We start from the raw sequence: 21,972 nt of genomic DNA on the forward strand, positions 1-21,972 counted from the left end.
TGTGAGTCTGTGTGTGTGTGTGTGTGTGTGTGTGTGTGTGTGTGTGACGTGTGTGTGAGTGAGTGAGGGAGTGAGGGAGTGAGTGTGCACACACACAGCAGTGAGTAGTTAACACACACACACACACACACACCGTGAACACACACCCAGAGCATGCCCAAATGTAGTGAGTGTGTGTGTGTTAACTACTCACTGCTGAATCGCGGAATCCAGTCATATAAATGGAATTTACTATATGACGCGGAATGTCACGGAATTTGTCAAAGTTTGGATGAATTAATCAAATGAAGATCATTACACTTAAATCGTGATATGGACTAGTATCTGTAAATATTAAGCCGCAAAAAGGCTATTTAAATATTAATCCAGCATGTGTGGCGGACGCCACAAATAAATGAATGTATGGGAAACACTTACATAGGCTACAGAAACTTAAAAGTTCCTCATGGCAACCCGTCAAAATATAAGTTCAGGTTAGTTTAAAGAAATTAGCAGAAATATATTACTGTGATAATTTTGACCTTGTGGGGACATTTTTTGGAATCCATGAGGAAACAGGCTTATAAATCGCACAGAATGAAGTGTTTTGAGAATGTAAAAATGCCTGTAGTTTTGTGTAGGTTTAGGTGTAGGGTGATAGAAAATACAGTTCGGATAGTAGAAAAAAAAACATTACGCCTATGGAATGAACCCAAAAAACATTTGAGTCCATCCACAAACCCATGGTGCGAGAGACAGACAGGCAGAGAGTGAGACGGCTCGTTCTCAGGTTTCAGATTGGATCTCGCTGCTGATTCAGTCGTTTTGGGTGTTTAATTCAATAATCTGATTTCAGCATCAAAGACTCTGGAGTCCAGCAGTTCTCCATCTGTTTGTCCGATAAGAGTCTCGCTGTAATCTCTTAACCAAGACGTTTTAATTATTTATACGATTCATCGGCCTCTCCGGCATTGATTGATTGACGCTGAGGCCTCGCTGTTTCAAAGCAAAGGAAAAAGAGCGTCCGCTTTCTGTCTGTCTGCTGTAATGATTTCCATTAAACGCCGCCATTTGAGATGCAGGGCGTTTGCAGAGAGATCCTTCTGCTGGAACACATTCATATTTCAACAGGAGATGCTGATGAGAATGAAAAGCCCCACCCACTCATTAATATGCATGCGTGAGTTGGGCCGATGATTTGCAATAGTTTGCATGTATTTGAAGATGACTGAGGGCTGAATTGTTAGCAGACTGAATTATTCATTATGAATATGATTATACAAAGGCAGAAGAAAGATCCTGGTTTTTCAGAGAAGAGGTCGTATCTGACACATGCTGTGTGAAGGTTGACCTTTGCCCTCTGAGCCGAGCCGAGCCGGACAGGAGGAAATGAAAAGAGAGAGAGTGATTTCAGGTCGCAGGGTTTGTGTCTTCAGTCTTCAGTTTATTGCTCTTCATCTGATGGAACGGAGACATTTCTGGTCTAGGGGTGTGCGTTAATGACAAAACTGATATCTTGATTATCTCGAGGGAAATTATTCTTTAAATCTAAACCTAAAATCACCAGTAGGTGGCAGCAAATCACCGCATTAATAAGCAACTGAGTCATTCATTCAAGCGATTTGTTCAAACAGCTGATTGATTCTGTAACTAAACACCGTTGTGTGTTGCTCAGAGATGCAAAACAGTTCTTCTGTGGTTTTGTTGGAAACTATTTTCGTTGTCAAAATAAATCAAAAACAAGATTTGTTGTGTCTAAAATGTAAGTCAATTAATATTAACTTATTTTTTATTGAACTGTTCATCAAATCAATATCACATTTGTAATCGTGCTGATATTTGGAGAAAAACTGTACTCTTCGTGTGATATAACAATATCAGATGATATAAATATAAAATACATAAAAGTGATATAGGGGCATTACAAGGACATTTATGCCGCCTAATCTTGAATTTGGGGGGAATTCTAAATGTATTTTAATAGGCTAAATGACGCAATGAAAGCGTGAACTCTAAATGTGTTAAGGCCCATTCACACCAAGGATGATAACTATAAAGATAACGATAAAGTTCAAAAAAATCATTCTAAATATTAAAGAATAGCAGAGTCCACACCACAGCTGTAAGGATATCGTTGGAATCAATGATTTTTTTTCCCCAGATGATGAACGATAAAAACATTGACACCCAATCAGAATCCATCCTGCTATAACAAACTGGAGAATTTAAAGCGGCAGACGAGCGTGCGCTTAGAATAAACAGACAATATCGTTCGCTGGTGTGGGCGCTAATATCATTATCTTTATAGTTATCGTTCTTGGTGTGAATGGGGCTTTAGTCTAACCTACATCATGTGGTGTATGCGTGCACTCTCTGGGTGTGTTTTTGCGATATACTCGATAATGTCAAATCGTATATCGTTTAAACAACAATTGCGATATTATCATAGACGATATACAGGTATATCGCACAGCCCTAATCTGGCCTGAAAAGAGCATTCATTAAATTGAGCTGCGAAAACAGCTCAAATTGACTTTCCACATTTAGTGAGGGTGTAGGACAGATGCGATCCTTCCTAACAGCAGTGCTGTGTGTGTGTGTGTGTGTGTGTGTGTGCTGGTCCGGTGCTCCTGTATTAGCAGTGCTAAAGCTAAAGTGTCCACCGGCTCCACAGAGAGGCAGTGTTCCACTCAGTCGTTCTGAGGATCTTGTTCAATGGGAGGTACACACTAGCTCCGTGGCTCGAGCGTCACGGCAGAAAGCACAGCAGAGGCGTTGTTTAGCGCGGAAATGAAACAGGAAAGCGGCGCCATTAGGAGGAGACATGCTGCGTTTAATTGGCTAATCAAAACTGCCTCAAATAGGTTTATTAACAGCAGAAGTAATCAGTGCTGATTGGATAAACATATTTGACTTGAGAGACAGAATGTGAGCGAGAAGAGAGGAAAAATATTCTAAAATAAAGTGAAAAGGTGCAGGCGGTGCTCTAGGGTAATGAACGGCAGGACTGAGCTTCATCTGTTCAGCATGAGACGCTAGCCCAGATTTACAGCCGTGATTAGCCACATTCACTCAAGCGCATTAAACTTCCGCCCAGCGCGTTACCTCCGAGCGCCATATGGCAGAACTGATTATAGGGCTGGAGAGGCGCCTCACGGCCTGATGAGAGGACGAGCCTCGCTGCGACTCCGAGGGACGGTGTGAGTGTCAGGAATCTGCAGGAAGCTTTAGCAGCGCGCGCAAACGATAACGCTTGTGCTTTCATATGCAGCAGATCTGACTGTCTGTCACAAACATCTGTATTCTGAGCCAATCCACCAGATGAAGACGGATGAGGTCTGAGAACATGATGCTTCATGAAACGCTTGTTAAATATTACCCGTGTTACTGATACTGATTTTTGAGTGAATTTGCAGGGCTGTGGAGAGAAACAGTAGCGTTCTCTATAAACGTATAGAATCAGGAACCACGTCTTCTCTGTGTAGTCAAGCGGTTACATTGCGGTTAGATTGCAAATATTGGGTTTGAAAATGTCAAATGAAAAATACTCCCAATTTTAAAACCGTGTCTTCAGTCACTCTCATAAAAATACAAATCTAAAGAATCTTTAACAGTGAGCAGAGGCGTTTCAGGCCCCCCATCAAAAAAGTGCTCATATTCTGATGTTGTTTTGGAAATAAATCAATCGTCTTCAGCAGTCGTTCACAAGCTGCATGCTCAGTAAAGAGCTGCTTCATCATGGACAAATGATAGAAGACATTTGAGTTCAGTTTCCTACACTGGCATAGGTAAATATCCAGCTAATCCAGCGCTCTTTTTGTCTCTTTTGGTCTTATAAAATATCCTGTCGTATCTGTGTGAGAAACCGCTGCACATGATCCAATGTGTCAAACTGAACCACGAACAGCTTCAGACCTTTTTGCAAACCCCTTTGCCTGATTAGACCAGGAGAGCGATTCTTTCATGGATTTGGCATTGCTAATTCTGATTCTAAAGAGGTAATAGAAACACACACACTTGTGATTCTCAGGTCGGTAAACGTCAATCCGATTGATTTATCAGGAATATTTCTGTGGGGCTTGTGGCTAGATCTGTTTATCCTACAGATCCCACGGCAGGCTGAGGAAATCGCAGCGATCCCACCCAGACGCGCTGGAGTTTGAGTGCAGATAGCGGCTGAAGGTCAGGCCCCCTCGTCCCCTGAGTAGTGCCCTAGAGCGTCTTATCAGCGCTGTGATGAGAGATACACCGGGGAGCGTCTTATCAGCGCAGTGTTGTGTGGAGGCGCTGCAGTGCTGCGCCTCTGACCTTCATGCGCTCCTCCATTCCTCTGACAGGAAGTGATGCGTTGCGCTGGAGCTCAGGGTTTATAGCAGCGTTAGCGCAGCAGGAACACATGCTGAACCCGAGTCACTGACCGAACATGAACGTGCATTATATGAGTCAAAATATTCCATGCAAATAAATTTTTTTCCTGATTGTTTAAAGAGGCACACAGCTAGAGGATGATTAATATGGGAAATGACTCAAGCTCTGCATCGTTGTGCATCGTGTCACAGTTTGTGTGTTTCTGTCCTGTTGCATTTTGTGCATCAGTTCATTATCGTGTGTCAGAATCTACTGAAGGCCTGTTGATTTTCTGTGAATGTTGACCATTGCACAAGTTAATGTACTAATTATAAAGTATTTATTTACTGTAGTACAATAAACAGGGTTTCTGTGAATCGACCTTAAATGAGAGCAGAAAGTCATGGCATTGAATGATGCATGCACTGCAAAAAAAATCAATATCTCCCTTAGTGTTTTTGTCTTGTTTTCAAGTACAAATATCTAAACATACTTAAATCAGGATACATTTACTTGAGATGCAAAATGAGGCTGTGTGATGAACGATAAAAACATTGACACCCAATCAGAATCCATCCTGCTATAACAAACTGGAGAATTTAAAGCGGCAGACGAGCGTGCGCTTAGAATAAACAGACAATATCGTTCGCTGGTGTGGGCGCTAATATCATTATCTTTATAGTTATCGTTCTTGGTGTGAATGGGGCTTTAGTCTAACCTACATCATGTGGTGTATGCGTGCACTCTCTGGGTGTGTTTTTGCGATATACTCGATAATGTCAAATCGTATATCGTTTAAACAACAATTGCGATATTATCATAGACGATATACAGGTATATCGCACAGCCCTAATCTGGCCTGAAAAGAGCATTCATTAAATTGAGCTGCGAAAACAGCTCAAATTGACTTTCCACATTTAGTGAGGGTGTAGGACAGATGCGATCCTTCCTAACAGCAGTGCTGTGTGTGTGTGTGTGTGTGTGTGTGTGCTGGTCCGGTGCTCCTGTATTAGCAGTGCTAAAGCTAAAGTGTCCACCGGCTCCACAGAGAGGCAGTGTTCCACTCAGTCGTTCTGAGGATCTTGTTCAATGGGAGGTACACACTAGCTCCGTGGCTCGAGCGTCACGGCAGAAAGCACAGCAGAGGCGTTGTTTAGCGCGGAAATGAAACAGGAAAGCGGCGCCATTAGGAGGAGACATGCTGCGTTTAATTGGCTAATCAAAACTGCCTCAAATAGGTTTATTAACAGCAGAAGTAATCAGTGCTGATTGGATAAACATATTTGACTTGAGAGACAGAATGTGAGCGAGAAGAGAGGAAAAATATTCTAAAATAAAGTGAAAAGGTGCAGGCGGTGCTCTAGGGTAATGAACGGCAGGACTGAGCTTCATCTGTTCAGCATGAGACGCTAGCCCAGATTTACAGCCGTGATTAGCCACATTCACTCAAGCGCATTAAACTTCCGCCCAGCGCGTTACCTCCGAGCGCCATATGGCAGAACTGATTATAGGGCTGGAGAGGCGCCTCACGGCCTGATGAGAGGACGAGCCTCGCTGCGACTCCGAGGGACGGTGTGAGTGTCAGGAATCTGCAGGAAGCTTTAGCAGCGCGCGCAAACGATAACGCTTGTGCTTTCATATGCAGCAGATCTGACTGTCTGTCACAAACATCTGTATTCTGAGCCAATCCACCAGATGAAGACGGATGAGGTCTGAGAACATGATGCTTCATGAAACGCTTGTTAAATATTACCCGTGTTACTGATACTGATTTTTGAGTGAATTTGCAGGGCTGTGGAGAGAAACAGTAGCGTTCTCTATAAACGTATAGAATCAGGAACCACGTCTTCTCTGTGTAGTCAAGCGGTTACATTGCGGTTAGATTGCAAATATTGGGTTTGAAAATGTCAAATGAAAAATACTCCCAATTTTAAAACCGTGTCTTCAGTCACTCTCATAAAAATACAAATCTAAAGAATCTTTAACAGTGAGCAGAGGCGTTTCAGGCCCCCCATCAAAAAAGTGCTCATATTCTGATGTTGTTTTGGAAATAAATCAATCGTCTTCAGCAGTCGTTCACAAGCTGCATGCTCAGTAAAGAGCTGCTTCATCATGGACAAATGATAGAAGACATTTGAGTTCAGTTTCCTACACTGGCATAGGTAAATATCCAGCTAATCCAGCGCTCTTTTTGTCTCTTTTGGTCTTATAAAATATCCTGTCGTATCTGTGTGAGAAACCGCTGCACATGATCCAATGTGTCAAACTGAACCACGAACAGCTTCAGACCTTTTTGCAAACCCCTTTGCCTGATTAGACCAGGAGAGCGATTCTTTCATGGATTTGGCATTGCTAATTCTGATTCTAAAGAGGTAATAGAAACACACACACTTGTGATTCTCAGGTCGGTAAACGTCAATCCGATTGATTTATCAGGAATATTTCTGTGGGGCTTGTGGCTAGATCTGTTTATCCTACAGATCCCACGGCAGGCTGAGGAAATCGCAGCGATCCCACCCAGACGCGCTGGAGTTTGAGTGCAGATAGCGGCTGAAGGTCAGGCCCCCTCGTCCCCTGAGTAGTGCCCTAGAGCGTCTTATCAGCGCTGTGATGAGAGATACACCGGGGAGCGTCTTATCAGCGCAGTGTTGTGTGGAGGCGCTGCAGTGCTGCGCCTCTGACCTTCATGCGCTCCTCCATTCCTCTGACAGGAAGTGATGCGTTGCGCTGGAGCTCAGGGTTTATAGCAGCGTTAGCGCAGCAGGAACACATGCTGAACCCGAGTCACTGACCGAACATGAACGTGCATTATATGAGTCAAAATATTCCATGCAAATAAATTTTTTCCTGATTGTTTAAAGAGGCACACAGCTAGAGGATGATTAATATGGGAAATGACTCAAGCTCTGCATCGTTGTGCATCGTGTCACAGTTTGTGTGTTTCTGTCCTGTTGCATTTTGTGCATCAGTTCATTATCGTGTGTCAGAATCTACTGAAGGCCTGTTGATTTTCTGTGAATGTTGACCATTGCACAAGTTAATGTACTAATTATAAAGTATTTATTTACTGTAGTACAATAAACAGGGTTTCTGTGAATCGACCTTAAATGAGAGCAGAAAGTCATGGCATTGAATGATGCATGCACTGCAAAAAAAATCAATATCTCCCTTAGTGTTTTTGTCTTGTTTTCAAGTACAAATATCTAAACATACTTAAATCAGGATACATTTACTTGAGATGCAAAATGAGGCTGTGAAGTCTTGTTTTCTGGGAAACTGAACAAATGAATTGAGTTCATGCTCAAGCTGAAACTCGAGACCAGATATCTGTCAATGGGGAATGAAAACTTGTTTTTGATTTCTCTGAGCCCATTGACAGATATTTGACCTTTTTAATCATAAATTCACTTCATGTTGATACATTTCTCAGAAACCAAGACTACTACTTATGTAGTTTTTGACATTTCTTTTGACATTTTCATTGGATAACAAGACAAAAATGTATTAGTTTTGTGCAGTGTGATCAGCATATACAGTGAAGGTTATTTGCATATTCTACTTAAGCTATTTGTAAAATTAATCAGAAAGTAATGGGGATTGATTGGAAGTTGTATTTTCCAACTTTGAGATGTTGCTAATGCACTCACACTGTTCTCCTTAGACATTCACATTTAGAGAACTAGTTATGTATTGTGTTCCCTATAATTTATTCCTTAAAATTTCTTTAATTGGTCGTAAAAAAGACTTAAAGTCTTAATTTACCTTCATAAAACTTCTGGAAACCCTGAATATAGTGTAATTTTCAGTCTAAACCCTCCTGCAGATTTGCTCCTTTACTGCAGTTTATTACGGTCTTCTGCTGGACTCTCCTGCACTTCCTGTTTAACTCGTGCTGTGCTGCAGTTTCCTGGATGTCTCCTGTAATTACCTGTTAGTTGGTGTCACCAGCTGAAGACTGTTATTGCTAAAGACTCACAAACACGCTCACACTCGCTCACTAGACACCTGGGCTGCGTTCACATCACTTTTAGACACTCACTCATGAACTTTCCTAGCACTTCCTCTCTGGTGAATCCCAGCCGCCATTTTGAAGTGCCCTTCACTTCACGACTGCAAAAGGGCAGTTCATTACATCTGTTTTGACAGAGGGAGTGAGTTGACTCAAATGGACACTGAAGACATCTCCATATCCATATCCATATGATGCAACGTGATTATGCTTAACTCACACCAACACAACTCTAGGACAGCTCTATAAACCGTGTTATTTTGAGATAATTTTTAGGCACATAATACTTGTAGCTACCTTTAGATTTGTTTTTAAACAACCATAGTCAATTGTATAGTTATTTTCATCTGGAGGGAGGAAGTTAGCGAGGAAAGAGCATTACAATCTGAAGTGGAATGCAGCCCTGATCGTCACTTCCTCTCTCTTCCTCTCTGTGGATTTCATTGCTTCTCATCAGACAGGGTTGTAAAAATTATCCAGGAAAAAGGAACCTTTCGTTTAACACGTGTTAATATTTTGTGACAATGTGCAACAAATCTGGGCATGTGATCACACTCTATGGGGTAAGTTGTCACACTGGAACCTGATATAGACACTTTCGGCAGTCTGTAGCTCTAGTGCAGCACATCTGTCTAAATGTCACTCAAGAGTTTTGAGCTCCAGAAGGATCCGAGGAAGAGAACAGGCACTTCCAGGCCCTGTATGACTGCAACTCCCAGAATGCAATCTGTCAGTGCACTCGATGTAGAAAGGAGTGTTCAGAGTGACAGCTGTCAGTGTTTGTGATGAAGTTCTGCTAAATAGCACTAAAAGTGGTTCACTGGCTTGTAGAGCCATAAGAGGGAACCCCATTCTCCTCCTTAGATTTCAGATATGTTACTACACTCCCATACAGTATGTGTGCTATGAATGGGAATTTACTACAATGGCAAAAGCTGTTTTGAACCACTTTAATGCATTTTAGAGGTCGAAAAGTCTTGTGTGGGGGGCCCTGTGTAAGGAGTGAAATTATTTCCTTATGCAATTATTTCCGCATGAATCCAAAATGTCAGGAACTCACACAAAACAGATGCCATGCAACAAAACAATAAAACTAATCTGGAGAAGAGATCTCCAAGGAGAGCAAACACCACCACCCCCCTTGCACATTCACGACCCCCTTCTCCACTCTGCCCTTTCTCACACTTTTCCCCCAAAAGGCTTCAGTCAGAGTTACCACATATCATGAACCTGTTGTTTTCCCCTTCATGTTTGGTATCATTCTAAAGGTCTCAGTGCGATTGGTAAAATGGCCTCAATTTCTCAGCAGTCCCTTATATTATGAGAAAACTTAAGTGAATTCTGTACTTCTGTTGTGGGAGGTCTCCTTTCAAAATCTGATAAACATTGCTCTACACCAGGTGTGACCATTTGGGTGCAAGAACAGCTTCTAGAGAGGCTTCTCATCCCCCATACACAGATGCAATTTTTTGGAGCTGAGAATAAATGTTTATGGCCTTTTTGTTCTGGTAGTATTTAAGGGAAAGTTGCAAATCAGTCATTGGGATTCTGTAGTCAGAAAACCCCACACCGCACATGTGAGACTCTGGAGCTTTGCACTGGGACTCTCACACTGCTGTGTGTCTCTCTGCTCTCAAGGTATGCATTTCGTTTTTTATTCAAAAGTGTAATTGTGTTAAACACATTGTGCTCATAGAGCACACTGTATAGTTGTTTGTGCTACTACATGTGCACATAGGCTAGTTAAGTTTATTCTTTAAAACACGATTGCTTTGCTGTAAGTGTTCTTTGAAATACTTAGGCAAAAGGTTGTAGATGCTACGCATTCTAGACCATGTGTTTTGTGCTAAATTAGGATAACTGTTACATGTGTGACTGTTAAATTTGTTTGTCTCCTGCGTGGATCACTTGGCTATTCCTCATATAGCTACAGTGTCTATGTACAGGAGCAGGGTTGCCACGCGGCTACAATGTGATCCACAATTGCATTATTCTTTCTAAATTGGCTTCTAATTGTTTCATTATGTAATTGGCATGATACAAATTTACCTGACTAATAATAAAATGTTATATTTGATTTATTCTGAACTCTCCTGAAATCATTATGACTAGTAAACTGTGAGGAGGCTTTTGTTACCGCAAATCTGTGTCCAGGATCGGTCAAACTGAAGGCTCATGAATGATAAGAGCAGTAGGCATGTCATCGGAGACCTTCTGATTTCTGTCTATTCGTTTTTAATCCTTTCCCCAGCTAAGCTAAGAGACTAAGAGAGCGTTAGAGAACCTTTAAAGAACTAGGGCCTTCTTTGTACGGCAGTGCTGCTTTATAGCACCTCAAATATACCAGAGAACCGCTGAAGAACCACATTCTTTCTGTGTGTAGATATGAAGTTGAATATATAAGTGTGTCCAAGTTTATCGACATTACACACAATATAAAGCAATATACACTACATTGCAAATCTCAACTGCTCGATTGCTTCTATTGTCGCAAAATGTGTACATACAGTGGGTACGGAAAGTATTCAGACCCCCTTAAATTTTTCACTCTTTGTTATATTGCAGCCATTTGCTAAAATCATTTAAGTAAATTTTTTTTCCTCATTAATGTACACACAGCACCCGATATTGACAGAAAAACACAGAATTGTTGACATTTTTGCAAATTTATTAAAAAAGAAAAACTGAAAAATGCTCAGTATTTAGTAGAAGCACCCATTTGATCTAATACAGCCATGAGTCTTTTTGGGAAAGATGCAACAAGTTTTTCACACCTGGACTTGGGGATCCTCTGCCATTCCTCCTTGCAAATCCTCTCCAGTTCTGTCAGGTTGGACGGTAAACGTTGGTGGACAGCCATTTTTAGGTCTCTCCAGAGATGCTCAATTGGGTTTAAGTCAGGGATCTGGCTGGGCCATTCAAGAACAGTCACAGAGTTGTTGTGAAGCCACTCCTTCGTTATTTTAGCTGTGTGCTTAGGGTCATTGTCTTGTTGGAAGGTAAACCTTAGTTCCAGTCTGAGGTCCTGAGCACTCTGGAGAAGGTTTTCGCCCAGGATATCCCTGTACTTGGCCGCATTCATCTTTCCCTCGATTGCAACCAGTCGTCCTGTCCCTGCAGCTGAAAAACACCCCCACAGCATGATGCTGCCACCACCATGCTTCACTGTTGGGACTGTATTGGACAGGTGCCTGGTTTTCTCCACACATACCACTTAGAATTAAGGCCAAAAAGTTCTATCTTGGTCTCATCAGACCAGAGAATCGGGGGTCTGAATACTTTCCGTACCCACTGTATTATCGCCCAGCTAAATGACATGAAGGTACTAAGATATTATAAACATTAACATCTCGATTGTTGATGTAAAGCTGATTTGAAACAATACATGAAAGTGCTGTACAAATAAATTTGACTTGTAGAGTCTGTTACACTCGGCCTTTTACCAATAACGTGCTATTAATGTAAAAACAGATGGAGCGGCTGAGAACTTGGTCTGTGAATGGCCCTAACCTCTGATATATTGATCTGATCACTGCTGACTGAAGGCCATTGATTCACTGATGATCAGTAATGAGAAACTAACTGTATATTGACAATGTAACACCTTTATTATTTGTTCAATGGTTTACTCATCTGCCGCGATAATGCCTTTAAATGACCTTCATTTGAGGGCTTCTCTCACTATATGTGATTTAATTGTAATACGACTAATTAATTTGATAAATCGATTGGCAGCTTGTGTGCTGAAGCTAGGGCTGGACAATAATTCAATATCAATATGTATCGCGATATAATTTTTTTCAATAACGGTGATATAATTTTTAAACACATTTCCGATATTTCGATATACATTACCAGTGTTTCCCATACATTGATTTATTTGTGCCGTTTGACTTCGTTGAATAAACATGAGCACTGCACGTTTCAAAATCAAAAAATGTCGCGGGTGTTTTATATAAATGTATCTGTGAAGGGAACCGACTGTCTTCAGAAAAGTTTCGATGGCATTTTCATTTGATCTGATAAAGAAGCGTTCATGAGCGGAGCTGCTTTGATTACAGCCATTACTGGAGAAACCGCTAGTTCTATCACTCTAAAAGCGCCTCCTGCTAGCAGAGCATGAGTTTTCATTTTAAATAAGCCCGTCTCCAGCAACATTTCCAGTTTTTGTTGTTGTTCAATTTTTTTGTTTTCTGCAGCGACTCGGAGCACTTTTCATACCCTTTTTTCTGGCTGAAGCACATTTGTTTCAATCTATAAGAATAATCAGCCTACACTACCAGTCAAAAGTTTTTGAACAGTAAGATTTTTAATGTTGTTTTTATTTTTATTTTTTTTTAAGAATGGTCTTCTGCTCACCAAGGCTGCGTTTATTTCATCCAAAGTACAGCAAAAACAGTAAAATGTTGAAATATTTTTACTATTTAAAATTGCTTTCTATTTGAATAGATTTTAAAATGTAATTTATTCCTGTGATCATACATAGGTACATTTTCTGCATCATTACTCCAGTCTTCAGTGTCACATGATCCTTCAGAAATCATTCTAATATGCTGATTTGCTGATTATCAATATTTAAAACAGTTGAGTACATTTTTTTTTCAGGATTCTTTGATGAATAGAAAGATCCAAAGATCAGCATTTATCTGAAATAAAAAGCTTTTGTAACATTATACACTATTCCATTCAGTATAATTTTTATTATTTTTTTGGGAAAGAAATTATAGAAATTAATACTTTTATTTAGCAAGGATGCTTAAAATTGATCAAAAGTGATGATAAAGGCATTTATAATGTTACAAAAGATTTCTATTTCAGATAAATAGTGTTCATATCGATATCGGAATTATATCGTATCGACCGAAATTAAGAAATATATCGTGATATCAATTTTGGCCATATCGTCCAGCCCTAGCTGAAGCTCATTAGAATCACGCTCATATCGGTCACATTCTCCCGCTCCCATTTATATTTCCAGTCTCATCCTTTTTCCATCAGCCTCTCATCCGATCAGTCGGTTTGAGAACCGGCGGCCGAAATAGAGCCGGTCCAGACCAGAGTCCAGCCGCTCTAATAAGGTGTGGATTTGAGGCTCTTGGTGTGCGGGAGGCAAATTGCTTTTTGACACTTTAGTTAAGTTGGTAATACAGAGTCATTTACTGCAGACGGTTTGGGTTGAATTGCCCTTCGCTGATGGTCTGTGTGTGTTCATTCTCTCTCACAGACTCACATGGAAACCGCTTCATGGCACACTGGGGAAAATTGTGCATTTTAAAGTAAGAACAGAAGATTTCAATGGTCCCCTTTGAATCTTATTCTTGTTCAGAAGAGTTCAGGAAAACTGTCTCTGTTTAAGTGGACGGCAGCAGTTCACTTTGTTTTCTCATGATGTACAAAATCTTTTACCTGAAATCCCCAAAATCAGAATGTGATGAAGCTCATAAACTGCGTCAAATGTCATTGTGTTAGTCTGGATCGGATGATTTTCTGTTTCGGCCCGAGGAGGAAGAGAGCTCCTCCAGCTGAGGGTTGTTCTTCATCTCCTTGAACCTCTCAGGGATTTTTGGCTGCTCTCTGGAGGTGTGTGGCTCAGTTCTTTGTACAGCTGCATATACTGTGAACAGCACTATACAGACACACTGAAGCGAACGGAGAGTTCGGCTCTAACACATGCAGCACGTGTAACACTGAGATCTCTGTGGAGTTTAGTCGGTGTAAATGAGTGTCAGTTTTAACTGTGTGAACATCGTACCAGACGCTTGTTCTAAGAGGTTTTATTTTTAATGAACTGTTATTTAAATGAAGCTAATGAAGTGACATGATGATGTTACAGCTGTTTGACAGAGGAATGACTTCAGAGGGCATCAGTGATGGACACACAGCTGAGAATCGCAGACAAACATGACACAGTCATGCTATATACAGACGTATATATATATATAAATATAGACAAATATTTTATATTCATATTGCCAAAGCAACTGTTTAATTAAAATGGTGTAAAAAGAAAAGAGAAGCAAAACTACATAAAACTTAAGAAGTGAAACAACTGAAAAAAAAGAAAAAGAAATGCAGCACAACGGGGTTACAGGTCAGAGGTCAACACAGCACTATGACCTCTGTCTAGCAGTGTTTCCTGTGGAAGAGGAAGTGCACACATGCACCTGATGGCAGAGTTCAGAAAGCCCAGCCGGTCACAGAAAAACACTGAAAGAACCAGAGCAGCCAAGCAGAAAATGACCCGATAGATCATGTTTAAGTTTCACATGCGCACACAAACTTACCCAAGAGCAAAAGCAAACATTAACACTCGTCCTAGTGCTGCCGACACCGCATTCAACAAGCACGTCTCTCACACACACACACACACACACACACACACACACTCTCAGTGGTGTGACCCACGGGGCACGTGGATGTTGAAAAAGTGCTTTGCTGTTTCTGAAGTGGACATTATATATTCATACGCATGAAGAGGCTCATTATCATCATCTGACAATCACTGACCCTTTATTAATGGCTCACGTTCAACATGGCTCCGTGTTCTCCTGCGAGATTTATTCAGTGTTGTCGCTCAATATTAACATACTCGTTTGCAGCATTTATAATTAATTTTTACACTAAAACAACATTTTAGGATCTTTTAGCTGAAGTTCACGTCAGACTCTGCAGTGTGTGTGTGTGATCTCTGATATGCGAGGACACAATCTATCAGAATAATCTCATGCACACACACTTCTGATTGAAGAAGATCGTCAGTGTATTGTGCCTGTCAATCAATTTGTGCACATCCGATTGGCTGGAATCCTTAGATGGTGGGGTTTTCTGCTGAGGGGGTGTGGTTAAAGGGATGGGAGTGGTCTAATTCAGTGAAGTTAAACAGTTACCTTTTACAGTTATTCATGTAGCAGATGCTGTTATTCTCAGCGACTTGTAAATGAGGAGGATGACAAGCAGTTAAAGTTTGAGGAATAGTTCCCCTCTACAGAAGGGCTGATCTGCTTAGCCGAGAGATCCGGTGGAGGAAGACGAGTGTTTAATTGTGAGCGTTTCATGCGGGCAGTTCACTTCTCTCTTCAGAAATAATGGGCAGGTCTTAGTCAAGGCCGACGGGTCAAGAGCAGCAATCAGCCTTTCCAGACAGCGACATTTTGTTTCAGATGAGATTACAGCAGCGCCGTAATATAAACATCAGTGTTCAGCACAGATCTTCATTAAGATACATCAGCGTAATGAGAGACGATACAGTGTGTGGAACCGAGAATTAATTTGTGTCACTGTGAAGGTCTGGCTGAGCGTTTGTGTGTTCTCTTGTGTTTTGTTTCTTTGAAACATGACTTTGGTATTTTCACAGTTTTAAGTCAGAGCATTGTGTTTGCTGGTCTCTGAAGGCTGGTTCACACAGGCAAACGGCAGCGTTTCACACTTTCTGAAGTTGACTGTGTGATTTAGCATGTAGCAGGTCATTTTCACACCAAACAGATCTGAAACACCACAGGCAGTTATTTGGACGACCTCACAAACCTCAAATCTCAGTGTCTGCGCAGTTTGTCAATGAATATCTGTTTCGAAACCATAACCCTGTCTGTTTGTATTCAGTATGCTGCTGTAGCTAATCAAATGTTCCCTTTTGTCTTGCAGGTCTGGAGAATGCCGGCCAGTAGAACGTTCCTCGTGTAGGATAAGGCTATTTGGATGAACATGGACAAATGACCTGCAGGTTAAGACTCAGCCATGAGCATCACCTGTGGTCCACAGGACTCAAGATAGCTGCATCACGCCTCTCAGCATCAGCCTGAAGGAAACCCAAGAATCACAGTGCTTTGAAACCTCAATTGGAAGCCTCTCAGAGAAAACTTAAATTGGCGACCAAGCTGGGGCTAAAAAGCAGGAATTCCCATCTATCCCTCATCACGCCCTGCCTGTGCCGAATGCACCGACCAATGGAGAGACTACAGAAAGAGTCTGGATAAAGTGCAGACAGGCCAAGAAAGAGAGAGAAAACGAGTGAACGATTGGCCCGTCTTGGCCTCATCTGCGATCGTAGTCAAACAGAAACTCTGAGCGCTATCTCAGCTCTGCCGAGAGCAGGTTTCTGAGCTCGTATCATCAGGGTGGGTGAAATGCAGTCCGGGTGCTGGTCCTCTCTCTGGCCCCTGTGGCCCTTGCTGTTGGCTGGACTCTTTCTGTCGGCGGGGGCCCTGGAGTTCGGCGGGGCCCCGGGGCAGTGGGCTCGCTACGCCCGCTGGGAGGCCGGCTCGATCGGGGAGCTCAGCTTTAGCCTGAAGACCAACGTGAGCAAGGCGCTGGTTCTGTACCTGGACGACGGCGGGAACTGTGACTTCCTAGAGCTGCTCATCGGTGGCGGACACCTGCAGCTGCGCTTCGCCATCCACTGCGCCGAGCCAGCCGCCCTCCAGATGGAGACCCGTGTCAGCGACGACCGCTGGCACATGGTGCTGCTCACCCGAAACTACCGCGAGACCATGCTGATGGTGGACGGGGAAACCAAAGTGGCGGAGGTGCGTTCCAAGCGCAAGGAGATGGCGGTCGTCAGCGACCTGTTCGTGGGGGGCATCCCTCCGGACGTGCGTCTGTCTGCGCTCACGTCCAGCACGGTCAAATACGAGCCTCCGTTCATGGGCTTGATCTCCAATCTGAAGGTGGGCGAGATGCCTCCCACTGTCCTCAACAGCAACGGCATTCATAACGATCTGGAGTATCTGTGCGTCAAGCAGAACCCCTGCCTCAACGGGGGATACTGCAGCGTCCAGTTCGGCGAGGTCTACTGCGACTGCTCTCACACACGCTTCCGAGGGAAATACTGCAAAGAAGGTAAGACGTTTCTTCTGCTTCTTTGTGTTTGCCTAGGTTTGGATGTATCCAGGGGGAATGTTTCAGACGAGGTGTCGTTCGTTAAGCCCTGTGCTTCATTCTTCTGTTTATGGCGTTCAATCTGTTGTAATGGTCGTGCTACAGAACCCTTGACTCTTACAGACTGCAGTGCTGGTTTGATTGGACTTTCTCTGTCTCTCTGTTGCTATTCTGAATGGATTCTGGAAATTTTGTGTTAGGCCCTTTAGACGGTTCAGGCTGTTCTAAGAGAGATGAATCACTGCTTCTTATATTTTGTTCTTCTCTAAAGCAAGTTTCATTCAATTCTCTCCCAATCGCTCGCTGTCTTCAGTTCCAGAAAGCAATCCAGTTTCTCGGGCGAGATCCATTTTACACTCGTCTATACTCATCCGTTACTCTCTCCTCCAAACCCACTGCTTTTACTCTCTTCTCCTGTCTTCTTTCTCTCTATCTCACCTCATCTGTGCTTCGCCTATTATCTCAGCCAGTTCTTTATTTTTCATTTTTCACACTGTCTTTCTGTTGGTTACATTTCTGAGTTATTATGGCACCTTCACTATTTTAAATATTTTCCACGTTTTAGACCAATAGCACAGTGATCAAAACTGTAATTAGCACAACATGTTATACAAATATAAATGCGTATTAATGTTTATAAGGTATTCTCTCAATTTATATACAGCTGAATATGTACTGCATGTTTACTTCAAAGAACCTGCAGGATATTTATCCTTTAGGGAAATTAGGGGGGCCATAAAATGTACTTGTTTTGTATGTAGTCCTGCCATGATGAAGCTCTCTCACAGATATCTGCATCTGTCCACAGACACCGTGATAACCAAACTGACACACATGATGCTGTGTATCTTCCTGGTGTGTGTGTTTTCTGATAGTTGTTCATGAGTCCCTTCTCTCTCCTGAGCAGTTAAACTGCCCACTGCTCTTCAGAAACAGTAGCTATAGCTCCTGCACATTCTTTGGTTTTCCTGCATCTTCTGCACATTTGAACCCTACCCAGCAGTAACTGTGTGATGTTGAGATACAGCTTTCACACCGAGGGCGATTGAGAGATTCAAACACAACCAAAAGCTGCAAACATTCACTGATGCTCAAGAATGAAACGTATGTTATGAAGAACAGAATTAAAGTGTTATTAGTTTTTGTCTTGTGGGAAATATGTAAATAGCTTATATAGTTTCTGAAGGGCAGTACTTAAAAATAATCTCATCTCTTATATTTGTATACATTCTCAAAGTTGGTTATAAACTTAAATAACAAAAGGGGCATGCATTGCAAACTTACGCACTCAACGATGTTTGTGGTTGTACATATAATATTTTGTGTATGTTCAGAGCCTTTGGAAGGGGTGTTGGGATGCCTGTGTTGCTTCTGTCAGGCCACTCAGTTTTCAAATGAGATTCAAACTGAGATTCTGCGCTCCATTTCCCATTTGTTTTTCGGTATTCTCTCTCTTTTCTGTGTTGGGATGTGAGTCGGAGGTCGTGGAGAGTTTGATACCGCTTGGCTCTCGGCTAAACTGAGAGCAGCATACCAATGCAGCACCGCTGTGACCGCAGGAAAGGTTTGTCCTTTTGAGAAAAGGCTATTGAGATGTGTTTCCTTCACTCCGTGTCGACGTGTCTGAGAATATGTAAAGCGGCTTGTGGGCAGAAACTTGAGTTATTCGACTTTCTGCGAATGACACAGCGGGAATAATCTCGTTAAACGGACGCGGCAGTCGTTGTGTGAGTTCTGTATTAGTTTCTGCATTAGAGATTTATTTCCCTGGGGAATCTTCAGCAAAGGAGTCTAGTGTTCCCCCTCAGGGTTAGATGAGGTATCAAGGTGTGCTAGTGCTCCATTTCTGTATGTAATGTATGTTTGACTACATACAGTATTATAGAGTACTACTGCATGTATTTTCACATTTCATGCAGTAGTTCTTCCAAAATTGAAATTTCTGTCATTGCGTCTGTCGTTGTGATGCTTTTTGTAATTGATGTCGATCCAGTGGTATGTGTTGGTGACTTCTCATCTCCGATCACAGAGCGATTCACGTTTAATGATGATTTGCTATCGGCTCTAAACTGATACCTATGCACTCCGCAAAAGAGACCGAAAACTGCTACTTTACAGATGGTTTGACTTTTTCAGTGGTGTTTGAATCACATCCTTTTAAATTAAATTTTTCTATTTTTTTTAGGTTTAGTAAGGTTCAATTTGTTAACGTTAGTTTGTGCATTAGGTGCCATGAACTAAAATATGAACAGCTTTTACAGCACTTCTTCATTTTGGTTTATTTCTGCATATACTAATGTACAGTTCCATTAGCTAACAATTATAAACAACAGTGCATTTATAAATCAGCTTTAAGTTAGGTAAGTAAATGCTGTAAAAATGATTGTTCAGTGTTAGTTAATGATACTTAGTTAACATTAATGTGAAGTGCTTATTTTGGTCTTGATATTTGTTCTGCGTTAATCAGTGTGTTTCTCCGTTTGCCGAGTTAAACCCCCTCATATTTTAAAGTGAATTGTGCATTATGTTGCTTTTGAACTCAAGAACGTGTCTTTGTTCACGTCCCTTAAGAAAGGCACCCATTTCCTCAAGACTGGTAGAGTGCTAGACTAGTGGCTGTTGCTGGATTTTCTGTTTGTCTGAGCAGCGGCAGACGGCGAGCGATCAGGAATCGTTCTCTGTTTGCTGATGCTAGTCGAGCAGAAATGACTCTGTTGTTAGTTTATGGAAATGCGTTTCAGTCGCTCGGAGCCCTGAAATGATGCCGGGACTCTTTAATGTGGTTTCATGTGTGTTTTCCTCAGAAATGAAGCGCCTCGTGCAGCCTGTCAGACGTGAGATCTCAGGCCTCTTTCTGTAATTACAGATGTAAAATCAGATTTGCGTGGAGCAGGAGGGCGAGAGATTAAGGGTGCACATTAAGAGCGATCAGTTAAACGACACGAGCCATGTGCAGTCGCTTGTGCTGATTGGATTAGAGCGGGTTTATGAGCAAATGTCTCTGGTGTAAATTACCGGCAGATGGCTGTGTTAAACATCTACACGAGGACGAGTCAAACCAGAATGTGCCTCTTAATGTAAATATTATAAATATAACCAGCTCTCAGCCATCGTTGGAGTTGAGCAAACACACACACACACACACACGTATTTCAGTGTATTCGAATGGCTCAGTTTGTCCTCACGGCTCGGGCGAGCCTCAGCGCCGGTTCACAGAGACACCAAAGTGTGGAGGTCATTAGGACAGTAATACATCACTGAGATAATTACACACACACACCATGACTGATAATATCCTCTCACCTGTTTGTGATGGAGATGCACTGAAATAAATCAGTGTAGCATATTAATGAGCCTAATCTGTATGAGAAGCCCCTCCCCCAGGAAACAGGGGTCTTGATGTGTTAGTGCCAGTCTCTAGATTTAGATGAATCTCTCCTGAGGATTGTGGGTAATTGAGTCTAGTACAGCGTTGACAGATGGTTTGTTTTTTCAACAGTCTCTAGATCTTTATATAGGCTTCATTATTACATTGACATTTATTTATGTAGCAGCTGCTTTTACCCAAACAGCTTATGAATGAGGAACACGACGACACAAGCGATTCATCCCGAGGAGACGACGGCATGGAAAAAGCCGCAGTACAGAGATCCAGTATAAATGAGTGAATTCTGTGGATATGAGTCTGTAGGAGTGTCTGCTGTGATGCAGGTGTGTTGATTCTCTGTCTGATGTTTGAAGGGCTTTCAGGTGTCCTGAAGCTGTTCCGAGTGGGTTTGAGAAGATCATTACAGCTTTGAAATGTGATGGATTTCCTGATGTGCCATGATTTATACCGTTAAGCCAGCGCTAGAGTAGTTACCAATGGCCTTATTCTGTCTGTCTGTACCCTCTCTATCTGTATGTTCTGTTCTGTATGTTCTCTGATGTACTTCATGATAGTGAGTCATTCTGATGGGCCTGAATCAGATTATTCTAGTCTGAATGATCTCTAAAGGTGATTTCATAAGCATGAGTAGATGATCAGGTGAGTGTGTGTGTGTCAGGTGATCAGGTGAGTGTGTGTGTGTGTCAGGTGATCAGGTGAGGGTGTGTGTGTGTGTCAGGTGATCAGGTGTGTGTGGATAGGTGTGTTCGACTTCATGCAGCGCTGCGCAGACAGATTGGCGAGAGTAGCTGCTTGCAGTCGGGGGCGGAGTTGAAAACGGAGCCGTCAAGCCGGACACTTTCTGCTCAGAAACGCTCTTGTGGTACTTTGATGCCACACGTGACAGTCACGTGGCGTCGCCGCCGTCTCAAGTCGGACAAAATTTCTAAACGGCATGCACTGCTTCAAGTCAGAATTTGATCGATCTGCGCAGCACTGCGTTAAGTCGAATGCACCTTGTGTGTGTATGTGTGTGTGTGTCAGGTGATCAGGTGTGTGTGTGTGTGAGTGTGTGGTTCTCTCATGACTCTCTTGGTGTTTGTGATGTTCTTTTGGCTGATCAGAGGATGTTTAGCAGACTCCTGCTGTTCGCTCCACCTCTCTGCTCTCTAGCAGTGGGATGTAATATATCTCCTCCGTCAGAGAACAGATGTTGGGCTGGCTGGTGTTGTCTTTATCTGAACACACCTGACCGAGTGCAGGGCTTCGTTAAACAGCCTGACCGCAGCGGGAGGCCTTATTTACCTCGCACTTATCGATCCCAGCAGATTCAATCGGCCCTCAGCCTCTGTCTGGGCTTCTACTGCGGTCTTTATGTACACACACACACACACAC

At 42.3% G+C, this 21,972-nt stretch overlaps 1 protein-coding gene across 1 annotated transcript in view; it reads left to right on the plus strand.

The window, feature by feature from the left end:
- The window catches only part of LOC107716522 (neurexin-2-like), a 96,530-nt gene that overhangs the window by 38,790 nt on the left and 35,768 nt on the right, over window positions 1-21,972 (plus strand). The window contains exon 2 of the mRNA XM_016523001.1: window positions 15,977-17,170. Coding sequence (XP_016378487.1) covers window positions 16,459-17,170 — 712 coding nt within the window. The 5' untranslated portion in view covers window positions 15,977-16,458. The remainder of the gene's footprint in view (window positions 1-15,976; window positions 17,171-21,972) is intronic.

Source organism: Sinocyclocheilus rhinocerous, unplaced genomic scaffold (assembly GCF_001515625.1).
Source record: "Sinocyclocheilus rhinocerous isolate Xijiao unplaced genomic scaffold, SAMN03320098_v1.1 scaffold2675, whole genome shotgun sequence".
Lineage (NCBI taxonomy): Eukaryota > Metazoa > Chordata > Actinopteri > Cypriniformes > Cyprinidae > Sinocyclocheilus > Sinocyclocheilus rhinocerous.